The sequence below is a fragment of the Callorhinchus milii genome, unplaced genomic scaffold (assembly GCF_018977255.1).
Source record: "Callorhinchus milii isolate IMCB2004 unplaced genomic scaffold, IMCB_Cmil_1.0 Scaffold23, whole genome shotgun sequence".
NCBI lineage: Eukaryota > Metazoa > Chordata > Chondrichthyes > Chimaeriformes > Callorhinchidae > Callorhinchus > Callorhinchus milii.
This window is the reverse complement of record NW_024704764.1, coordinates 3,252,457-3,275,110: the sequence shown is the minus strand read 5'-3', so window position 1 is coordinate 3,275,110 and position 22,654 is coordinate 3,252,457. Positions and strand designations below refer to the sequence as shown.

The 22,654-nt window shown below is 42.9% G+C and overlaps 1 protein-coding gene across 3 annotated transcripts in view; it reads right to left on the bottom strand.

Moving 5' to 3' along the window:
• Positions 1–22,654, bottom strand: part of LOC103190894 (WAS/WASL-interacting protein family member 2) — a 40,963-nt gene that overhangs the window by 5,443 nt on the left and 12,866 nt on the right. For 2 of the 3 annotated variants that reach the window (XM_042343153.1, XM_042343151.1), the window contains exons 2-5: positions 9,158–9,290; positions 8,454–8,586; positions 7,905–8,084; positions 1,970–2,620 (exon numbers count right to left, since the gene is read on the bottom strand). In XM_042343153.1, the coding sequence (XP_042199087.1) occupies positions 1,970–2,620; positions 7,905–8,084; positions 8,454–8,586; positions 9,158–9,223 (1,030 nt within the window). In that variant the 5' untranslated portion in view covers positions 9,224–9,290. Of the gene's footprint in view, positions 1–1,969; positions 2,621–7,904; positions 8,085–8,453; positions 8,587–9,157; positions 9,291–18,235; positions 18,277–22,654 lie in introns of those variants that run through there. The other variant, XM_007911809.2, reaches the window with a different exon arrangement.

Here is a 22,654-nt window from a genome sequence, read left to right as displayed (position 1 = left end):
AGTGGACTTTCAGGCACGAGGCAACAGGAGTGTCACAACAGGAGAGATTGGGATTTTTTCTCTTCTCAAAAATAACTGCTGGAAATGTTTTTCATAAACAATTCCTTCTCTGATTTTGGCCTCCCCTAATTTATCAGAGCAAGGAGTTGAATTCTGAATTCAGTGCTTTTTTGGGAATATGAATGTGGAGCAAATAGCTGTCACAGGCTGGTCTTCAGCCACTTTGCCCTGAAACTTTGGAACTCTCTCCCACAATCCCTCTACCTTCCCTGGTACCCCTTTTTCAGATTGGAACTGAAGACCTCACTCTTCGACCATGCTTACAGTTACCACCTCCTCTCTTCCCCCCTCGGCTCAGTGTCAGGCTCCACCACTGTTAAGAGCTCCAAGCTTTGCCCCACATGCAGGTAAATAAATGTAAGTTGTGGTTGTTGTTTTCTCTCCTCATTCAGATTTACTTCAAACAAATTCGAAAAAATAATAAATTCTACTTCACCTTGAGGCTTTTAAGAGTAGAATCTCTGTAGTTTAACAATGAGGTAAATTAATGACTTGACAAAATCCCCAAATAACGAAGGAGCCTACGGTTTTCTACGGTTCTACGATCTACGGTTTTCACAGAATATTCCACAAAAATATTTTGAACAGTTGAAGGACAATCATGTGTGTCCGCACTGGTCAAAGACAAAATAGAGACTCCACAGAAACCTGCATCAACAAGCGATCTTCTCTTTACTGAACCGCTGTGAGCACAGCATTCAGCCACTGAATCGCAATGTGATTTGGCCTGGAGCCCGAGGAGGTGGCTTGAGCAGGTTGTGATGCTCAGCACTGCAGTGTAAATTGTGGCCGCATGACATTCTGCCTCCGCTCAAAAAAGCCACCCTGCAAGGTTTAGAAATGTTTGAAGTACACTTTTTAAGTAAGAACTTTTAACACTGAAAAAGCCTAAATTCCCCAAAGGTAGTCATTGCAGCTGTGTGAAACATCCTCCTCGGTCTACACTGAGAGTGATTGTGTGTTGGAAATCAATGAGTTTCTCATTCCCGATCACTCTCCTGCTGCAAGCGATATTGCACTACGACCAACGAGGCAGGCATTGGAAAGGAATCCCAATGACACACACGTTCAGCTCATTACATTGGCTCCCTCCCCAGTTTGGACCAAAATCAAAGCAGCTCAGCATCCTCCAGCTCATTGTAAACAACCATCAGGAGGGACATGTTGACGAGCAGCAGGCAGCCATATGCTGCTGCTGCTAAAAATAACAAGTTTAATTTCTCCAACGTGGCTAGTCTGGTTACTCTCAATTTGAGAAAAAAAATGGGATAGTGAAAATGATTCTAGCAGCAATAATCAGCAACGTCCATTCTTTCAGCTCCTTCTGCATTCGGTGCAGGTTGTCCACTGTGCTCCTGCTTCCATTTTGTACAACAAACAAAAGGTTCTTCCTAATGGTGATTTAAATACATGTTTTCTAAACATTTCAAACCTAACATCAGCTGTGAGAGCGTGTACTTTTTGAGATGGTTCACTGAGATTCTAATCATTCTGACTCGGAATGAATTGTTCAAGATCGATTTACTACAAGACTGGAACCCTGTACTGAGACCGAGAGAAGTGGTCAGTGAGGCTACTGTTCTGTACGTGTCACAGTGATGAGACATCATAAAGTCTGCTTCGAAAATCAAACTGTTTTTCAAACGCAACCTCACAGAACCCAAAATGTCGCTGACAATACAGGAAATGTTGCTTCTATATTTCATCAGCTGGATAGTGTTTGGTGCGTATAGGACCTGCGCACACACACACACACAAGCGCGCGCGCGCTGCACACACACACGCCTCACACACACACGCCGCGCACACACACACACACACAGCACACACGTGCACGCACAGCACACACACAGCACACACACACACACGCCGCACACATAAACCTATACGCCGCACACTGAATCCTTACCTGCACCTCGGTTTGGCGGCTCTCTGGCAGGTGGCGGTGGTCGATTCTGAGGAGACGGAGACGGTGGGGGTGGGGCGTTCCCCCTCATCATGCCGCCTGATTTGCGTGACAATGAATTGTGTCTCTGTGGCAATTCCGGGGCTGCCTCGTTCGCGAAGTTGGAGGGGCCGTTATGTGAATGGGGAGGTAGACGGTAAGGTGGGGGAGGGGGTGGCAGAGGCTGGCTCTGAATGTGACCACCGGGCCGAGGAGAGGGGGGAGGCTTGACAGGAGGAGGTACAGGAAGTCCATCCCTATTGCCGGGAGTCCTTTGTCCTGGGGTAGGAGGCAAAGGCTTTTCTCTGTTGTACGACGCACTGGAATGAGTTCTGCTGCTGTGACCCGGTGGTGGGGCAGGAGGCAGGTTTCCACGTCTTCCCACGGGGGGAGGCGGGTGCGGTGCTGACGCACTGTGCTTCACTCCTCCCCCGCTGCTGGGGCGGGATGAGCTGGAAAGATCCGGTAAGGAAGGCCGGTGCGCCCTTGGAAGCTCTGGAGGAGAAGCTTTGCTCTGGGAATCAGAATCATCGCTATAGCGGTTACTGCTAGAAGGAGGTCGGGGAGCAGCCAATCTCGACCCAGGAGGATGCAGAGCAGATCTACTGGAGGAATCTGAAACAAAGGAGACACGTGGCTTATAGCAAACCATCCGCACCAACTCCACTGCACAAGGACCAGGCCACGGAACCTAAAAATATGTTTTTTCAAAGTACTCTCAAAACTTTATATCTTTTTGGCCAAATTAGACAATAGGACAGAATATACCCCGCGGTCTGCAGTTTTTGTTTTGTTTTGTTTTAAAAAGCGACATAATGTACCTCGCTTGGTAAGAAGGTGGAACGAGAAGAGAAAGAGGAGTAGGAGGAGAGGGGACTATATCAACAAGCATGGACTAGCTGAGCCGAATGGCCCATTATCATAATACCATAAAATAATAATAAGTGGTTCATTCAATCCACGACTGTTTGTGGGACACTGGTGTGCGCAATTGGCTGCTGCCTTTTGCCCACAACATGTACACTCAATCCACTTTACACTATATTCCGTGAAGTACTTTACGAAGGCGCTATATCAAATGCAAGGATTATTATACAGATAATGTCAATTTCAGGGATCTTCAGCCTGAGCTGTGAACATGAAATCAGATCCCTCACGCGTAGGCTCAATAACTCCAGCCAAACCAGAGCCTCTCTCCGCTAATGTCACCGGCATTCACAAACCAAATTCAAACCCAGCCAAAAATTACTGCAAAGCAATGATTTAGAATACAGTCCACAAGTTTTTTTTCTATAAAGAGCCATAAAAGCGTAAATGTATTTTTAAATTGACTATTCCTCTCTCTACTGGAGCTTGTGCAAAACAAACACCTTCTTGAAATGATCACAAGAACATGAAAAAAGCGGATTGAGAAAAGGTCAATCCACAAGGCTCTTCTACAAAGCGCCTCTATTCTATATTCCACCCCCCCACTCATCTACAGGGCTAGGTTCTGCTGGAGACTTATTGACCGCGAAGGGCAATTGAGCAAAACCACCAGAACATTCATCCATCTCCACACTAACCAACCATGACCCCCTCCCTTCCCCCATTCTTGTCCCAGCCTCACAGAAACCATGGCATCTTGTGAATACCTGTCCTCTCCCCATATTCTACAATGCTATTCCTAAGCAGATGCTTATCCAGGTCTTGTTTGGAAGAGTTCATTGAAACAGTGTAAGCTGCTTTCATAGGGAGTTTTAAATTAACATTCAAGACTCTTTAGGGCAAAAAAATTCTTTGGATCTCTGATGTCACTTGAGACTTGTTCTGTATTCTCAGCTCAAGATCAATGGGCTGCTCACTTCTTATGGAAGGATTCTTGATCATGTCCTCTCATGATTTTAAAGATCATGCTACTTTCTCCCAAATAAAAATGCATTGAACACTGCGAGTTTCTCCCCAGAAACTCACACAGATTTGCTCAGTTGCTCTCCTCTGAACCTTTCCAATCTTCAACCCACTTTTTAAAATGGGTTCCTGAAAACTACAAGCAATATTCCAAATGTAGCTTCAACAGTGATCATATAATCTTACACTAATCCAACAAAGGGTCCTGATGCCATGGCCAACAACCCTCAGATACAAGTAGTCGCTCACTTCATGGCTGTTTGTGGGCGTTACTGTGCACAAATTGGCTACTGTGATCAACTCCAAAGGAGTCACTAGTTTCACTATTAAACCCTGTGAAGCACTTGAGAAGTTTCAACGACAATAAGGCACTCTATTAAATGCAAGGATTATTATACGAAATCCATTACAATGCAAACAAGGATCTGTTTTGTTGCCAGTAATCACTGGAATCACTGGAAACCTTCAGTGGATGATTAATAACCACAGCCTTTTGCTTCTCCACCATGGCTAATTGCCATCTCTATCCCTTCAACGTATCACATTTAGTTTCTTCCTCCAAACCATATTAACTGAAGGGATAGCTATCCTTCACGCCTGGAACCACCTACTTAATTGGACCACACCTATATGAATGCTATTTCTTCAAGTTATATTAGTCATCTGCCAGAGAGCTTGGTAAGGTCAACATATTGCATAATTTTGCAAACGCATTCCAACCAAGCGATTTGATTGTTTGAAGAGCAGAGGATCTAGAGAAGACTCTTGTAGAAATCTAGTCATCGCCCCCAGATGGAGCCTTTTCCACTGTTCATCTTTTTTTTACCAGTTTCCAATCTAACTGGCTAATTCTCCACTAATTCCACTATCTTTGAACCTTTCACATGTCAGGCATCATCAAATAAATGAAATGCAATTCTTTAGAGCCATTGGATAGTTCTACTCACTAGTTTGGTTCCCCATTCAAAAAATTCCAATAGATCTGTGAATCATGACTAATTATAAAAATTATCCTTGATTTGATATAGCGCACTATCACGTCTCGAGACGCCTCAAAGCGCTTCACAGGATACACTGTAAAGTGAATTGACTATATATTTTGTGGGCGAAAAGCAGCAGCCAATTGCGCACAGCAGTGTCCCTCAAACAGTTGTGGATTAAGTGACCAAATTATTTTTATTTATTTTGCAAGAATTATTATCCCTGGAAAAACGATTCGCCAATCGACTGATAACCGGGTTCCTACTTACTGCTAGGTAAACTGAGGCGTATGGAATAAGGAAACTTGCCCAACGTTTCGCCCTGCCGGGAATCGAACCCAGGTGCTTCGTTTAGGCGAGTCCTACAAGTTCTCTAACCGCTAAGCTATAGGACTCCACTTCACTTCAAAACCACAGAGTCTATTCCCATCTCCTTTAGATGAGCATGACATTGTGTAAAATGCCTTGCTGCAGCCCCTAGGCTAATTAATCGCTAATTTCTAGGCCCTTTTATTCTGAAAAAACAGGCAACAGTTCTTGCCCTCCAGTGCTCAGTGTTTACAGAGCTCTTAAAAATATTAATCAGAACCTTCCCCCATTTCCTCAGCTTCCTTGAGGATTGAAAGGCGCAGGCTGCCTGGCTAAATTGCAGGACTGTCTTCATTGACAATAACCAATATGCAAAATCTACAATAAATCTTTCTCTCGGTTCTTTAACATGCTGCACATGAACGAACTAGTGAAATAATTTATTTGCATCTGCTTACCTTCTTACTCCCATCCAATATTCCAAATAGTTACCGACAACTCACTCACAAAATACACAATCAATTCACTTTACAGAATATCCTGTGAAATGTTTTCAGACATCAATGACGTGATAAGGGGTTATATTAAAAGCAAGGAATATTATAACTCCCTTCTAAATGACAGTAACCCTGACTAAATTTTGTTTCCTTGTAATATTTAAATATTTCTCTTTGACCTCCAGTCACTCATGCCACCAACTTTAAAGCAATTAAAAAAACAAAAATAGAAGTCGCTGGGAACACTCAGCAGGTCAGGCAGCATCTATGGAGAAAGGAAAGTGAGTCAATGTTTTGGGTCTATGACCCTTCGTCAGAACTGAGTCATGTTGGGAGGGAGAGGCTTTTAAGGACTAATACTTTCTCCTTTGTCTTCCTTGCCCTGCCTTCCCCCTCTCTGTTAGCTTTTGTTTTCAGATTTCCAGCATCTGCTGTATTTTGCATTTTGTTTAAAGCAATTTAATTTGTTTGCTGCCGAGACAGGAAATGAACTGATAAAGCTGTACCTGACTTGTGTACTCACTCTGCTGACCTTTACCCTAGGACTCTCCTCGAAGTCGGTCATTGTGGCTGACAGGCACTTTAGGGCCAAGAGTAGAGATCAACTCCCTTGGTACATAAACCCCGATCTGAACTTCCCTCCGTAAAAGCTCGTTTCAAAATACTTGCCGCATTGGCTTGATTGATTAGGTCAGATGTCGATAAAAAGTTTAATCATAAATATGGGATGCTTTAATATGCATAAGTCAATTCCCACACGATGCTTCATCACACTGCAATCAGTCAAAGCCCATCATACAATAATAATACTTGCATTTGATATAGCGCCATTCACGTCAAGAGGACGTCCCAAAGCACTTGACAGAATATACTGTGAAGTAGTGACTGTGTATTTGTGGGTGAACGCAGTAGCCAATTTGCACACAGCGATGACTCACAAACAGCCATGAAGTGAACAAACAATTTTATTTGGGGGATATTTGTCCAGTACATGTGGAGAGAGAAACTTCCTGCTCTTTTCGAACAGTCCCATGGGAGCTTGGACCCTGTTCTTGTAAGTGTATTCACTTCCATCATCATGATTTAATCACGAGATTCCTACTACATCATAGCTACCAGCCTCCACCAGTGCCTCCAGTTTCACTTTTCCGAAGGCTTCTTGTGTTTATGCACAACAACTTGCAATTATATAGCACCCCCTCACGCAGGGTATCGTCCTATCGCTTGACAATGGCAGAGCACGACGCTTAGCCAGGAGAGGGCATGGTGACCATAGACACGGCTGATGAGGAAAGTCTTCAGGTGTGACCTGAAGATAGGGAAAGGAGGGGGCAAAGTGGAGGGATAGAGAGAGAATGTGCTCGGTAATTGCTCTTTGTACCTTAATTTTTCTGTCTTTATTGCCTTGTCTTCCTATTTAGGGCTTTCCAAAAGGTTTTCTGCTGTTCTTGGTTTTCACTATTCTTGGGACATCCTCCTGACTTGAAAGGTGCTATACAAATGTAATTTGTTGTTGTTATTCTCAGCGCCTTGGAACATCCACCCAACGTGAAAGGTGTTATATGAATGTAAATTTGTATCTGTATTGATTTAGACGTTTCCCCCTATTTTTTGGTCTGTTCACATTTCCTGCTCACCAAGAAGCCTGGTCCATTCTTATCTCTGCATCCCCATTCAAATCTAGTTTAAATTAAGCCGAATTGGTGCCTGTGTTTTACAACAGCAACTTAGCTCCTCATCTAGCTAAGTGCAAATCACCTTTCCTATAATAATTTCATATGGGAAAAATGTTCCCGAGTTGTGTGTACGACTGTTTCAGAATAAACAAGGAACCAGTCTGATTTGCTCTCCCTGGACAAGGGGCAGCGAGGCCAATTGTATCATCCGCCCTACGCCCAGGACACTGAGCCTGGGACCTTCCACCACATGCTGCATTTAGATAGCATACCACCTTGCAAATTTTTCTTCATTTAATACACAAATTCTCTCTCGCCCCCACATCACACCATTTTGATGACAACCTGTTGTTCCAAAACATTCCACAGTCCGAAGGTAAGTGGCGCAATGGCAACGACAACAACAACTTGCATTGATATAGCACCCTTCATGCGGAGTAGCCTCCTAGAGCGCTTAAATGACCATCCAGTTATACCTCTCAAGAGAGCATGCCTAGGCACCTGAGATTGGGGGGTGAGGGAGTGGCACGAAGGTCTTCAAAAGTACCTGAATTGTCTCGGTTTCCAACTGGTCGAAGTTTAGGAACTCCACCCTGAAACAAGCCACCCAGCCCTCCAGACACTGGGCCTGCACCAAACCCACCGCCTCCACCACCATCACCACCTCTTCCTCCTCCTCCTCCTCCGCCGCCACCCCCACCTCCTCCTCCTCCGCCTCCTTTAGGTTCTGCGGATAAAACAAAAGCACTTTTAGCTTTCCAAAATTAAAAGCAATCTTTTTGAAGAGTATAGCAGTGTAACACGGAAGATTACAGGGCCACCCCTGCTGCACAAGTGGTAAGTGATTATCTAACAGAAGTCTTCACCAGAACCTTAAAACTGGTTGAAACTCAGTTCTTACCAGGCGAATCACATGGGCTAAAAAGACAGTGAAGGCCTACAAACCCAGCCTCGTCTACAAACTGCCCACGGCCACACGTGGGAAAAACAGAAACTACAATTTCTGCAAAATCACAAAAAAAAATTAAATGAACGGTTTCCATCATTTGATATCATTTTCCCCAAATGTAACCAATACTGACATTTGAGCACTTACTTTCAATAACTGGTGCACTTCTGTCATTTACATTTGTCACTTTTCGTAGCCTGGCTCCCTTCGAGATGTCACTTAACAACGCTCCTCGACCACGCTGTTCATCTCGGCTTAATTTCGGTGGAGCAGAATTCGCCTATGGAAAGGATGACATCAGTGAAAAAAGGAAATCACTGCAAGTTAGCTCTATTAAAGCTGCAGTTCTCAACGAGACTCTCGCCTCGCTATACAGCTGTGAATGTACCCATAAATCCAAGTGTTTCTCTCTTTGTATGGATGTCAACCGGAGGTAAATAATAAATCCTATAATAATAATCCTTGCATTTGATATAGCGCCATACACGCCTTCGAGATGTCTCAAAGCGCTTATCAGTCAATTTACTGTAAAGTGAATTGACTGTATATCTTGTGGGTGAAACCAATGTAACTACTGTTCTGTGACACTTCTCTTATTGTACAGCAACAACACAATTAACTATGTCCATATAACACCTGCACTCGCATTTTACTGCTTTGAAGTACAGGCTGACCCCCAACATAGTGCAGGTGTTTGGGTCTATAAAGTGAGACACTTTGCGCTGTAGCATTATTCAGCTTTCCACGTGAAGGTGCTATATAAATACAAGCTATATGGTGGGGAAACATTATAAAATGTTTTATAAAATACCGTTCAGCATACAGCTTGCTTTCTACCTCCCGTTAATTACCTGGTTAAAGTTTGGAGGTGGAGGCGGTGCAGCCGGAGGGGGTGGAGGGGGTGGAGGGATCGGCATGCTTTCCCACTGCCGGCTGCTTCAGTCTCTGTAGTGTTTCACGTAATGTTCAGAGTCACTCATATAACTGAAAAACATAAACGATAATACATGAATTGCCCTGAAACCATCATTAAAACATTTCAAAACCTGCATTACCTTCTCTCAAACCCTCACCCCTACCCCTCTCTCTCATTCCTGAAAGCACAGCCAGCTGTACATTTGCAAGCAGAGCTTTGAATCTTTCAATCCTAAACAGCCATGAGTCTGGAGCAAGAGGTTCCCAATATATTGAGGCTCACTGATCTCACCGAGATCCGGATCTCACCCAGGAAATGCACTGATCTGGATAAAAGGGTTTCTGGTCTGAATCCCAATTGTAACTGCCATTTATGACCAAATCACTATCCAATGATTCTGAACAATATGAAGCACTGTGGAGTTTATGGAGTCCTGTAGCTCAGTGGTTAGAGCGCTCGCTTCGCAAGTGAGCGAACCTTGGTTTGATTCTCGGCAGGGTGAAACGTTGGGCAACTTTCCTTACTCCACACGCTTCTGTTTACCAAGCAGTAAGGAGGAACTTGCTTTTGCGGGGGGAATAATTCCTCTAATAAAAAATTGGTCACTCAATCCACTACTGCTTGTGGGACGCTGCTGTGCACAATTGGCTGCCGTGTTTTGCCCACAAAATACAGTCAATTCACTTACAGTATATTCTGTGAAGCGCTTTGATACGCCTCGAAATTGTGTTAAGGTGCTATATCAAATGCAAGGATTATTATTATTATTACTGATGGGGATCAAAAGAATAAAACCTGGCTTTTTTCCCCACAACATTCTTTTCGTTCCTCTGATTACTAACTTGCTTTTTTTTATATAAATATAAAATTCCCCTCAAGTTGCTGCTTACCACATTTGCTTGTTTATTCACATCTCTACTTCGCTGCTGTACTGCTCTCTTACCCCGTGAGCCTTTGTTGCCCATTTATCTGTTCTGACATTTTTAAAATGAATTTGAGAAGCAGCCGTTCCAAACTATGGCTTGAAAAATGTCCTGCTTTTCCTGCAGCTTCTCCCATTTATTATTGAATTCCAGTCAGTTTCAATTCTTTTCACATTTCTTCACATCATTACTGTTGTAACCTATACACGTATGACACAGCTTCTCTGCAGCTCCTTTAAAGCCAACATTTCAGCATACAGCGCTTTCCACAAGCCTCCTCGAGCATTTCACTGATACTAATACCACTGGATGCTAACTAAGCGTTCCCCAACCTCAACTTCCCTCAGCGTTACTGGCTTGTTTCCATTATTAGAGCTAGCTGTGACCTTGTTGGCTCTTCAACAAACTCTGTGAAGAAACAGTCCTGCACTGAATCAGCAACACACTTTCCTCAGCTTTTACCTCTCGGTACCCCAGTCGGTACCAGGATCATTGAAATCTCACCCGATTCGTTGTTCTGCCTTTGCTGCAGATTTCTCTTAGTTGCAAAAATATTTCCTAGTCTAAGAATTAGAACATCTAAGAATCATCTTTTTCCTACTTATCCCAAGCTGCAACCCAAATGTTTCTGTTGGATGCAAAATCCTCCTGCGTTTGGCATTAATCCTCCTGCAAACCCTACACTCTCAGCATTTTAATCTACAAGTCTTACATTCAGCCAAGTGTCTGTTGCTTCACTTAGCAATACAACATTACCAGTTAACTAGTTGCAAAGGACAAGGCAACGCCAATAGGGCTATTCTGCTCCATCTGCTCAATTTAGTAAATCTTGCAGAGTGCACTTATAATGGAAACCCCCATTTGGAGCGCACATCCAACAATTTGTTAAACTGAGCTAACGAAACAGAATAGTCCACAATATTATTGAAGATTTCCATCAAGCAATTCTACAGATTTAGCGGGCATGGTTTCAGAATGAAATAAGAGGAAAGAATGTTCCCAAATAATTTTTGTGGAGTCCTGTAGCTCAGTGGTTAGAGCACTCGCTTTGCAAGTGAGAGACCTGAGTTCAATTCCAGGCAGAGGGCGAAACCTCGGGCAAGTTTCCTTACTCCACACAGAGCCTAATAATAATCCCTCCAAAACCCAAACCAAAAATAAATTGGTCATTTTCAATCTACGACTGTTTGTGGGACATTGCTGTGCGCAATTGGCTGCCACGTTCGCCCACAAATATACAGTCAATTTACTTTACAGTGTGTTCTGTGAAGCGCTTTGGGATGTCCTCCCGACATGAAGTGCTATATCAAATGCAAGAATTATTATTATTATTAATTTACAAAACTGGCAGGGTAACCTATAATCAAGGACCCAAGTAAGTGATGTACGCTTATGAATCCATGCATGGATTTGTGTCAACCTATTTGGACACTTTCTACCATTTCCAGTTTTGCATTCCAGTGTTAAGACCATTGTGCTTATGTGTTACAATTACTGTACTTATCATTGCTGCTTTAGCTGAGGAAAGCGTTTATGTGCAGTTTCCTCCCTTGCTCACCTGACAATGTCCATTCCTTTTAGCTTCAGGTTAAATATGCTTTGCAGGATTAATTACTCTTTGACAGTGCTCTTTCGCAAGAAACTCCTATAAAATCATTTTCAAGCATATTCAAATATCCAGAGCTTTAGACTGAGCATCAGTCTTCATTAGTTTCCCTGGAATCAAGCCTGTGTTTTGATAGCTGTCATTTTGGTGCAATTTTATTTCATGACAGTGAAGTTAACACCGGGCGGGATTGACACCAGTGAAATTACGGAGATTTGTTTGGGTTAATTGCAAAGGTGCTATTTTCACTTATCCTCCACTTTTCAGATTCTTTGGTTTGTGTGCAGCTTCAAAACATTTCAGAAGACCAACCATGAAGCAATAATTCTGTGGCGTTCATTATTGTTTTTTTTAATCAGCCTCTCCTGTGAATTGCCACTTGTCTGGGCAATGAAAGGAATGTCCACTCCCAGTGAATGAGACACTTAAAACTATGACCTACTTAACAACTGAACTGCCAATTTTATCATTCAAGATCAATTTCCAGTATTATATGGGTAGTTTTAACATTCAACTTCACTGAAGTTAAAGCAAGTTACAACTTCAGAGTATGGGGGGGGGGGGGGGGGAGAAAATGCAAAACCTTTGATGATATAAAAGCCAGTGGGCACATATATCTCTAAGAAACAAAGAAACTGGTTAAAGCCATTGCAACATTTCACCATTATAAAACCACAAAGGACAGATTTAGCAAAAACCCTCTGAAATGTCTGAAGCAGAAAGGTGAAGATTCCCACCTGGTAAAAGAGAAGTGTCTGGAATCAGTTATCAACCTGCTGGGCACCACCTCCCACCAATAAAATCCAACAAAGCTGTCTTTAGAGTATTCTTGGTGAAATCCCCAGCTACTTTTCCTCGCGCGCCCCTTCTCCTTGCGCAATTCCAAGGCATCCTACGGCCTCCTCGACTCGGGGCTCTGGGCCAGTTGTGAAGCAATGGCACCTGTCGCAGTGGTAACACTCAACACTAAATCAGAAGGTTGTGGGTGATTTGTGATCACAATGTTTAAGCTGGTGCTCCAATGCAGCGCGGGGGGTGGTGGGGGATGTATTGCATTGCCGGAGATGCCGTCCTTTGGACAAGACGTTAAACCAAGGTCCCATCTGCCTGTTCAGGTGGACATTAAAGATCCCATAGCACTATTCAAAAAGAGAAGGAGTTTCTCTCTCTCAGTTTCCTGGCCAACAATCTCCCAAATGAAATTGATCACTCATTTTGCGGCTGTTGTGCGCAACTGGCTGCCACGTTTTACCCATACAATACACAGTTACTACACTTTATAGTATATCCCGTGAAGCACTTTGAGATGTCTTGGCAACGTGATAAGGCACTATATCAAAAGTGCAAGGTCGCTATACAAGACAAAAAGTATATACATTCTTTATTATATATGATAAAAGATAAAAAGATCAAGACCAGAAATTGAAAGAAACCATGCTAAGTTGCAGCCTAAAAACTCAAGAATCAACTTATGTAATTTTAATTGATGACGTATAAAATCTGTGAAGTAAAGGAAATTACTAACTTGACTGGATCAGAACCTCCTACACACGACCAAAAAAAATTGCACCCAATTCTAGTGTTTTCCTCATTACATAACAGACCACGTACGACCACCGCAAATACATTTAGTCAATCATCAGCTGATCCCCTTTCATAAGTAAAGCTTAGTTCATGAAGCATTTACACTACACAGCAACACTGCCAATGGTTCAGTGATTTGATCCAGAGAAGCTAAGCAAGACAGTAAGGTCCCAATTACTGTAGCAGATTTAGGATGCTGTTATTCATCTCAGCAGCTAGGGTTCTAGAGGACTAAATCCTCTTCAAGAATGTGAACCTTGATTCACAACACCTTTGCGGACTTTGGTTAAGAATAGGATAACAGGTCTGGGCTTGGCTGTGATGTGAGGTGCACTATGGTCTATGGTCGAGAAGTCTGCCAACACTTGCTATCAAGGTTGATGCATGAATAAAGGCCACTTGAGGGAGGGCACCCGTGCATCCCAGGGAAGGAAAAGGGAAGTGAAAAATCTACTATTCACCTGCTTCTTATCTCTACAAGACAAGAATTAAAATGACTGCATTCAGCCAGGTTCAACATCTAAATTAAAAAAATATATAAACCCGGGCTGCATAGTCAGAGATACCGTCTTTCGAGTGAGACCTTAAGTCAAGATCTTGTGTGAGCTTGTCCAAGTGGACAATAAAGATCCCATGGCACCATTCGGAGTCGCCTTCTCTCAAGACTGAAGATCTCCAGCTTGTCTAAACATTGCTAATAGCTCATTCCTCTAAAGTTAGGGATCATCATCAATGCTCCTCTGCACCACTTCTAGGCCTGGGCAGCCCCTTAATTTATAATGACTTGAACTGTATGCAGTATTCACTAGAGTGCTGTACAGTCTGAGAATGACGTCTGCAGATCTAAACTCAACTGATTTAATAAGCATCCTGTTTGCCTTGTTTATTGCTGGCTCATACTGTTTTGACAGTGAAGAATGAGTCAAATAACACCCCTTAGATCTCTTTCAGCTTCCCTCTGGGCAAATAAATTCAATCCCATCCATGGAGTACTTGTGTTTTCTATTCTTGGATCCTATATGTAATACGTTGCATTTTTGAGTATTAAACTTCATTTGCTATTTATCAGCCCATATGCATACCCTATCGAGCTCTCTTTGTGGGGCCTTTGCTGCTTCTAATTCTACAGTTCCCCCAACTTGGTGTAATCTGTAAATGTAACTATCTGCGAATTAGGTCTGCGAATCCAGGTCATTAATATAGAAGTGAAACAGGAGGGTCCCAGTGCAGACTCCTGAGGTACCTTGCTTAATGCCTCTCCCCATTTTGATCTTGCTTCCCTACCCTTCAGGCAATTCTGAATCCATTATCATGTTTTGCTCTTGATACTCAGTTGCCACAGTTTGTGGGGGAGTCTTTCATGAAGAACCCTAACCCACCCCCCACATATCCAGAATTGGGAAATAGCCGGACCAGGTTAGCAAAAAGTGTGCAATTCCATTATTTAAAAGTCCACCCAACATTTTCAAACTCCTGCCAGCCAACTTGATACGCATAGCTTAACACAGGTTGGTTTAGCTGAGAGCATCAACAGAGCTGCATCATGTCAGTGGGGAGTACTATTGTTTTTTTTATTCAAATTAATTTATTTTAATTGAAATCTTCCACTGATGATGGACTCCATAATGTTTCCTATTATTGAAGTCAGGTTAATGGCTCTATAGTTCCCAGGTTTAGTTTTTCTCCCTTCTTGAATATGGGAAAAATACCTGCTGTGTCCAGTCTGCTGGAACCTCCCCAGTCCTGACCGAGTCCCTCATGATGTCTGAGAAAGCACCGTATCAAATGACAAAGTCATTTCAACTATGTTGTAAAGAACTAGTTGAAAGGAATGAGAGAAATGGAAGGAAACTGTTTTGAGAGGAAAATAATGAAACGGTGAAACTGGTATAATGAAGAGATCAAGTGGCATGAGTACGTTAAAATTGAGCCAATATCTGAACGCATTAAACGTATAATTGGAATATCAATGTATGGATGTTAATTATAAAAATCAATCTGTGATTTCTCCAGATAAACCTGCCATCTCCACAATCAGCCAGGAGCAGGATATCAAGGCTGATCCTATCATCTCCACTGCATTTAAGACCCCTAGAGTTAGGGAGCTCCAGTAAATTTTGTTTCGTCTGCCTGTTCGGCTAGATGTTAGGGGTCCCATGGCACTATTTGAAAACAGAAGGGAGTTTATCCTGTGCCCCGAGCAATAATTCCACAGATAAAATTGGTCACACATTTTGTAGAAATTGGCTGCTGCGTTCAACCACAGTTGCTACACTTTACCTGTGAAGCACTTTGTAGACATCTTCTTGACATGAAAATATCAACTGTAAGAATTATTAATTATAAATCAATAAATGATGAATCAAAATAATGAACACTTGATCATCTAATACAACAAACTGAAAAGGGACTTTTTAAATGCAATATTAACATTACAACAACACTGAAATCATCATGCACTTCAAGTTACATTCTGCGTTGGAAAGCTTTAGGCAATTAGCATAGTGCTAACTGACCAGTCACCAGGGGATTAAATCAGTTATCACCAACACACAAAACAATAGTTCTCCACCCCACCACGTTGTAATTTTAACAAACCTGTATGTCTGATGGAAGGCAGTGCCCTTTTCGCTTGGTCAAAAATCAATGAAAATCTATATTCTAAGTCAGTATTTGGTGATGCTTTGCAACTTACTAAATAACACTTGTTGAGACAAGCAGCTAGTAAACTCATTAGAAATCTAGCCTGGCACATTTGTTTTTCACATTGCAGCAGATCTCAATTTGATACCTGTCCACCCTCATTACAAAATGAATTACAAATCCCATTTAGCCAAGGTTCCTAAGTTATTTTTATTGCAACTCTTTGCGAGGCTCACACCTCAGATGCTTCCAGGCTATGGGCCCAGGCTTCCAGTCCAAACTGCTGCTCCCATTATAATAATAATAATCCTTGCATTTGATATAGTTCAATTCCAGGCAGAGGGCGAAACCGTGGGCAAGTTTCCTTACTCCGCACGCCTAATAATAATCCCTCCAAAACCAAAAAAAAACAATAATAAATTGGTCATTTTCAATCTATGACTGTTTGTGGGACATTGCTGTGCGCAATTGGCTGCCGCGTTCGGCCACAAATATACAGTCAATTCACTTTACAGTGTGTTCTGCGAAGCGCTTTGGGACGTCCTCCCGACGTGAAAAGCGCTATATCAAATGCAAGGATTATTATTATATTATAGCGCTTTTCACGTCTTCTAGACGTCCCAAAGCACTTCACAGAATATACTGTAAAGTGAACTGACTATATATTTGTGGGCGAACGCGGCAGCCAATTGCACACAGCAATGTCCCACAAACAGTCATGGATTGAAAATGACCAATTTATTATTGTTTTGGTTTTGGAGGGATTATTATTAGGCTCTGTGTGGAGTAAGGAAACTTGCCCAAGGTTTCGCCCTCTGCCTGGAATTGAACTCTGGTCTCTCACTTGCAAAGCGATTGCTCTAACCACTGAGCTACAGGACTCCACACCACTGAGCTACAGGACTCCACTCCATTACAGAAGCGGTAAGCAGTAGTTAATTAATGTTCCATTTATTTCCCTTTTTCAAAGAACTGCCACTCAAGTGGCAGCTGCCACCTGCTTTCCTAATTTTTTACATCAAAATCTTAATTGAGAACTATTTATCAAAGTAATCCTAGACTATTACATGATATTAGGCAGCCATCTGGCCTATCATGAATATGCATTTACTATTATTTCTGGGGGTAATAATCCCTCCCTCAATTTTTATAATAATTCTGTCACACAATCCACGACTGTTTGTGGGACAGTGCTGTGAGTAATTGGCTGCTGTTTTTCATCCACAAAATATACAGTCAATTCACTTTACAGTATATTCTGTGAAGCGCTTTGCGTTGACTCAATGATGTGGTAAGGCGCTATATCAAATGCAAGTATTATTATAAGGATTATTTGTCGGCTCTCTGAGAGAGGTCTCCGTTTAGCCCACACATCCCCACCCTTTGCCAAAACCCCTTTTAAATTTTCCGTTTTCAAATATTTGTCAAATTCTCCATATGGTATTCCGTACAGTACCAAACTGTATTCCAGAATATCATTAACAACGACTTGTATTTATATAGCACCCTTTCCACAGGGTAGCATAGAAACCCATAATACCACGGAAATTTACATCGCAGCACAGAAGACCATCCAGCCCATTGCATCTATGCTGACATCAAAAGCCCACCAGCCCCAATTACCTGCTCTTTCCCCAACATCCCTGCAGCTCTCTCTTTTTGAGATATCTGTTTCATTTCCTCTTAAAGGCTAATATGGATTTTGCTTCAACAACTGGTTCCAGAGGGGCACTGCATTCCTTAACTACTCTGTGCATAAAAACATTTCTCCTAACTTCCCCAATTGCTCATTTACTAACTATCTTAAATTGAAGCGCTAGCGTCTGAAAATCCTGAAATCCATGATGAAAACGATCTAAAATGTAAACAGCCTCTTCTGCACAGTTTCATTAGTTTCTCTGTCTCTACTTGCCCTCCCCGCCCCCCTCCCCAGGCTAAATCCAGTCTATGGCAAACACCACCCTGAGCTGAGGCTACTGTGAGCCCATCACTTGCACCTTGTGATTTCCTCATTCTGCAAAACTAAAAGTGCTGCTTCTAATCAGAAGGGGCGAAGTGGAATGTAGTTTGGTCGACTGCTCTTTCCACAGTCAGCACCTCAGGCTACACTTAAAATTCACTCTTCAGGGCTGCATACCATTATGCACATCTTACAGAAATAATAGACCCCCTAACTGCCAACCTTTTTTGTGTGGTGGGGGTCAGGTTAAGCAGTGATCCCAGGGCTCAACTAAAAAGCAGTAGTTACTAAACTTACAAAAACAAGTTTGAAGCTGGAACGCTCAGTAGAGTATGTCTGCAAATGAAATGCCGATTTCTCCACAGACAGTACAGGAAATAGCTGAAATGAAACAGTCCCAACTTGCATAACCCAAGAGGCAGTCTGTCTCATTCCATCACCTTGTGGATATTTGTGCATTGCACAAGCAAACATTTCAAACTCTTTCGCTTAGTGCAACAGAACAGTCTTTATTCCACTTGCTGCACCACACAAAAGAGTGGAGACAGTCCCAGGTTCCAACTTCGAACTCCAATTCAATACAAAATTACATTTGTATAGCGCCTTTCGGTTCGGGGGGACGTCTCAAGGTGCTAGGTTGTCAGGGATTTGGACCCGAATTGGGGATCAGGATCAGGGAGGGTGAAGGGCAGGAAGGGCAGAATGGTTTTGAGATGTGCCTTGAAGGAGAGTGGGGGTGATGGGGTCACGGAGCCTGGTGCGGGAGAGGACACAAACTGAAGAGTTCTGGATGATCTGCAGCTTGTGGAGGAAAGAGTTGGGAAGGCTGACAAGCAGGGAGTTGGCGTAGTCGAGCCTAGATGTGATGAATGCATGGATGGGTTTCGGCGGCCTGAGCTGTGAGGCAGTGGCGGAGCCGGGCGATGTTGCTGAGGTGGGGAAGGCAAAGTGGGTCATGGCACAGATCTGAGGGAGAAAGGACTGTTGAGGGTCAAACAATTCAGTTTTATTCTGTTGACAAAATGAGGGCTTGTACCACAGATTTACCACACAGACCTCATTTGAAGGGGTGTTTAGTTTTGGACACGCAATGTAAGCACAATTTACTGGCCTTGGTAAGTCCACGATGAAGGAATTCAGCTATGATGAGAAATTGGTTAAACATGGATTATATTCCCTGGAGTTATGGAGATTAAAGGGGGGATTTGATTGACAAGACAGACAAGGAGCAACTCTTCCCTCTCCGAGAATCCACATGGAAGCAGAATAAAATTAGCAGCAATCCAATTATAAGTGAATTCAGTATATTTCTTTGCGCATAATATTGTGAATGTGTCAAAAAATTGGCCCAGAAAGCCACATGCAAAATCAAATGGGTGCTAATGGGAAGCGAGTGATGAAAGTTGAAAAAAATGGGATGAAAAAGATGAATCAAGTGAATGAGGCAGAGTGGGTGGATCAAAAGAACTTCCTTATCTGGCAGTTCAGAGTCATGTTGAGGAGCAGTGATTGTAGAGGCACGTAGCAAGTCCTTCACGTTACACAGGAACTGCCTGATGTCCCAGGTAGTACAGCCAATGTCCAATTCAGACAGGAAGGTCCCAGGTTCAATCTCAGGTCTCTAAAGAGTTGTTGTTCTCAGTCAGGAGAACGGTATGGGCACAAATGCTTGGTCTCATCGCTCTAGGGGACAAAATTAGCCAGGGTTCACCATGATTAACAGTGAAAATGGAATGATCTAATAAATGTATTCCAGATGCTTTACACGTAGGATACTTAATGCATAGATTATGCATAGATAGAAGGTTCAGCAAGCACCTTTTGTTAGGTTGACAAATAGTTTTTTTTCCTAAAAGCTGCAGGTCAGTGTCTTTGGTCTCTTCCTGCTCTCATTGCTCAAAGTAGCTGAAACGCTGGTTAGGCCTCAGCTGGAGACTGTGTTCAGTTCTGGGAGCCGCACTTTAGGAAAGATGTCAAGGCATTGGAGAGGACGCAAAGGAGATTTACCAGGATGGTACCAGGAATGAAGACCTTCAGTTATCAGGAGAGGCTAGAGACGCTAGGATTATTCTCCTTGGAGCAGAGAAGGTTAGGAGACTTACTAGAAGTTTTCAAAATTATGAGGGGATTCGATAGGGTGAATAAGGAGAGACTATTTCCACTGGCGGGTGGGTCAGTAACCCGAGGACACCGATTTAAAATAGCTGTTAAAAGAAACAGAGGGGAGGTGAGGAAAAATGTTTTCATACATCAAGTTGTTTGGATCTGGAATGGATTGCCTGAAAGGGTGGTGGTAGCCGATTCGATAACAACTTTTAAGAAAGAAGTGGATAACTATTTGGGGAGGACAAGTTTGCAGGGCTATGGGGAGAGAGTGGGGGAGCGGGACTGAATTCGCTAGCTCTTTTCAAAGAGCCGGTGCAAGACACAATGGGCCAAATGGCCTCCTTCTGTGCTGTATAATTCTATGATTCATTGCCCAGTGGCTGTCAATCCAAGATAAAGCCCTTTCCCACAGGAGGTTTTCCAGAATGGCACCATGGATGAGGGACCACAATTATGTGCAGACTAGAGAAGCTGGGATTGTTCTCCTTAGAGCAGTGAACGTTAAAGGGAGATTTAATACAGGTGTTCAAAATTATGAGGGGTTTTAGTAGAGTAGACAGGGAAAAACTGTTTCTGGTGGGGGGGGTCAGGAACCAGGGGACACAGATTTAAGATAATTGGCAAAAGAACCAGAAGAGATGAGCAGAATTTTTGTTTAAAAATACACAGAAAGTTTTTACGGTCTGGAATGAACTGCCTGAAAGGGCAGTGAAAACAGATTTAATAACAACTTTCAAAAAGGAATTGGATAGGTACTTGGAACGGAAAAACTTGCAATGATATAGGGAAAGAGCAGGGGAGTGGGATTGATTGGGTAGCTCTGGGCCGAATGGTCTCCTTCTGTGCAGTAATATTCTATGATTCTCCGGGTCTGGCCTCCTCCTTGTCCCCTGAGTCCTCCGCTCCACCCTCGGCGGCCGTGCCTTCAGCCACTATGCCCCGAGGCTCTGGAACTCCCTTCCTCACTCCCTTCGTCTCGCCCCCTCTCTTCCTATTTTCCGGTCTCTGCTGAAGACCTTTATTTTCGACCCCTCCTTTGGTCACCTTCCTCCCCCTCCCTCGGGCTTAGGATCCGTTACTGTGAAGCGCTCTGAGACACCGTCCGGCGTGGAGGGAGCTATATAAATCCAAGTTGTTGTTGATTCTAAGCCCTCGAATCTGAACTGCATGGTGTTGACAATAATTCACACAGTTATACAAGAGCCATTCATGCCAGGAGAATGTCTCTAAAGAATTGTACAGAGACTGCGTGGGAGCAATGATCCCATGAATTATGATACCATTAAGAGGTTATAGCGCTTAACTGCATTCTGGTCCAGTAAACAGACAAGAGAAGATCAAACTCGCACATTCATCAATGTACTAGTAACAGGGGGGAGTCCAACTATCAACATAAACACTCCAGTGAAAATGTCGCAGAAAGCTAGATTCTTATGCTTGCCTATTTAAGGACTGTAACATCTAGTGGCCTTGTACTCTCATTTTTCAGTCTGAAAGCAATAAGGGCTAAGATAAAATTTTCAATGCTCGTAGTTCTTCTACATCCAAACAAAGGAAAATACCTGTATCCTACATACAAGCCACGGATTGGCATCATGTCACTTAAAACAAATACACTAAACACAGTTCAGTGAGTAATGTTCTCAAAGCAAACACGTAAAGACCAATTTTCAGGCGTCAACACAGCTCGTGCTTATGGACAATTGAATGTGCTGGGCTATCATGTCTTGCACACACATATCACCCGCTGTCTGAAATCTGCACCCCTCCTGCGTTCTGATCCACTACTAAGACAAGGTTACGGTCAAGCCAAATCTGCTTCAAAAAGAAAAATGTTACCCTGCCCGCCATCCTCCAACAAATCAGACGTCTTAAGGGCAAGTGTACACATTGCACAAATTGAAAAGAAAGATGTCACCAGGAGAGGCAAAGTGCTCCAAGGCAGTTGTTCTCCAGTAAATTACTCTAATATACTTCCAACATTATCATCAGCAATGCTGCAGACTTTTCTCTGAAGGGAAATTGCCAGGTTCTTTCTCCTCATGCTATGCATCGACTTTCCCTGTTCCCAGTTCTCACCCAATGCTGCCCCTAAACCCCTCTACCCCTCCGTCTCGACCCGGTCCCAACAGTATTTAAATTCAGCCTAAAAACCCACCTCTTGGGACTGCACCGAGAGCCATCTCATCCCTCCCGACATTTGAAAAAAAATTAACCGAAATATTCTTCTGACTTTCTGCTCCCTTGAATTCTTTCCCCATGTCATACTCCTAACACCACTCCTAACTAAGCTTTCCAATAATACTCAATCCTGAATGAGTCACTGCACTAGCAGTTTTGCCACTGACATTTTATACTTAAATGTACCCAAAACATTTGGTGCAGTGGCATACAGCTGACGTTCGCTTGGAGAGTTATAGAAAATTATATTCATAATCAATATCACATTCCTTCATGTTACTCACTGGCACTGCAGCATATCTGTACAATGGGAGAACAGAGCCTTACATGGTGATACTCTCACATATTGTAAGCTCAATAGCAATACCATCACGATTCCTTTTTTAAAAAAATCACATTTATATCAATTTGGGGAAACTGGCTGAATGC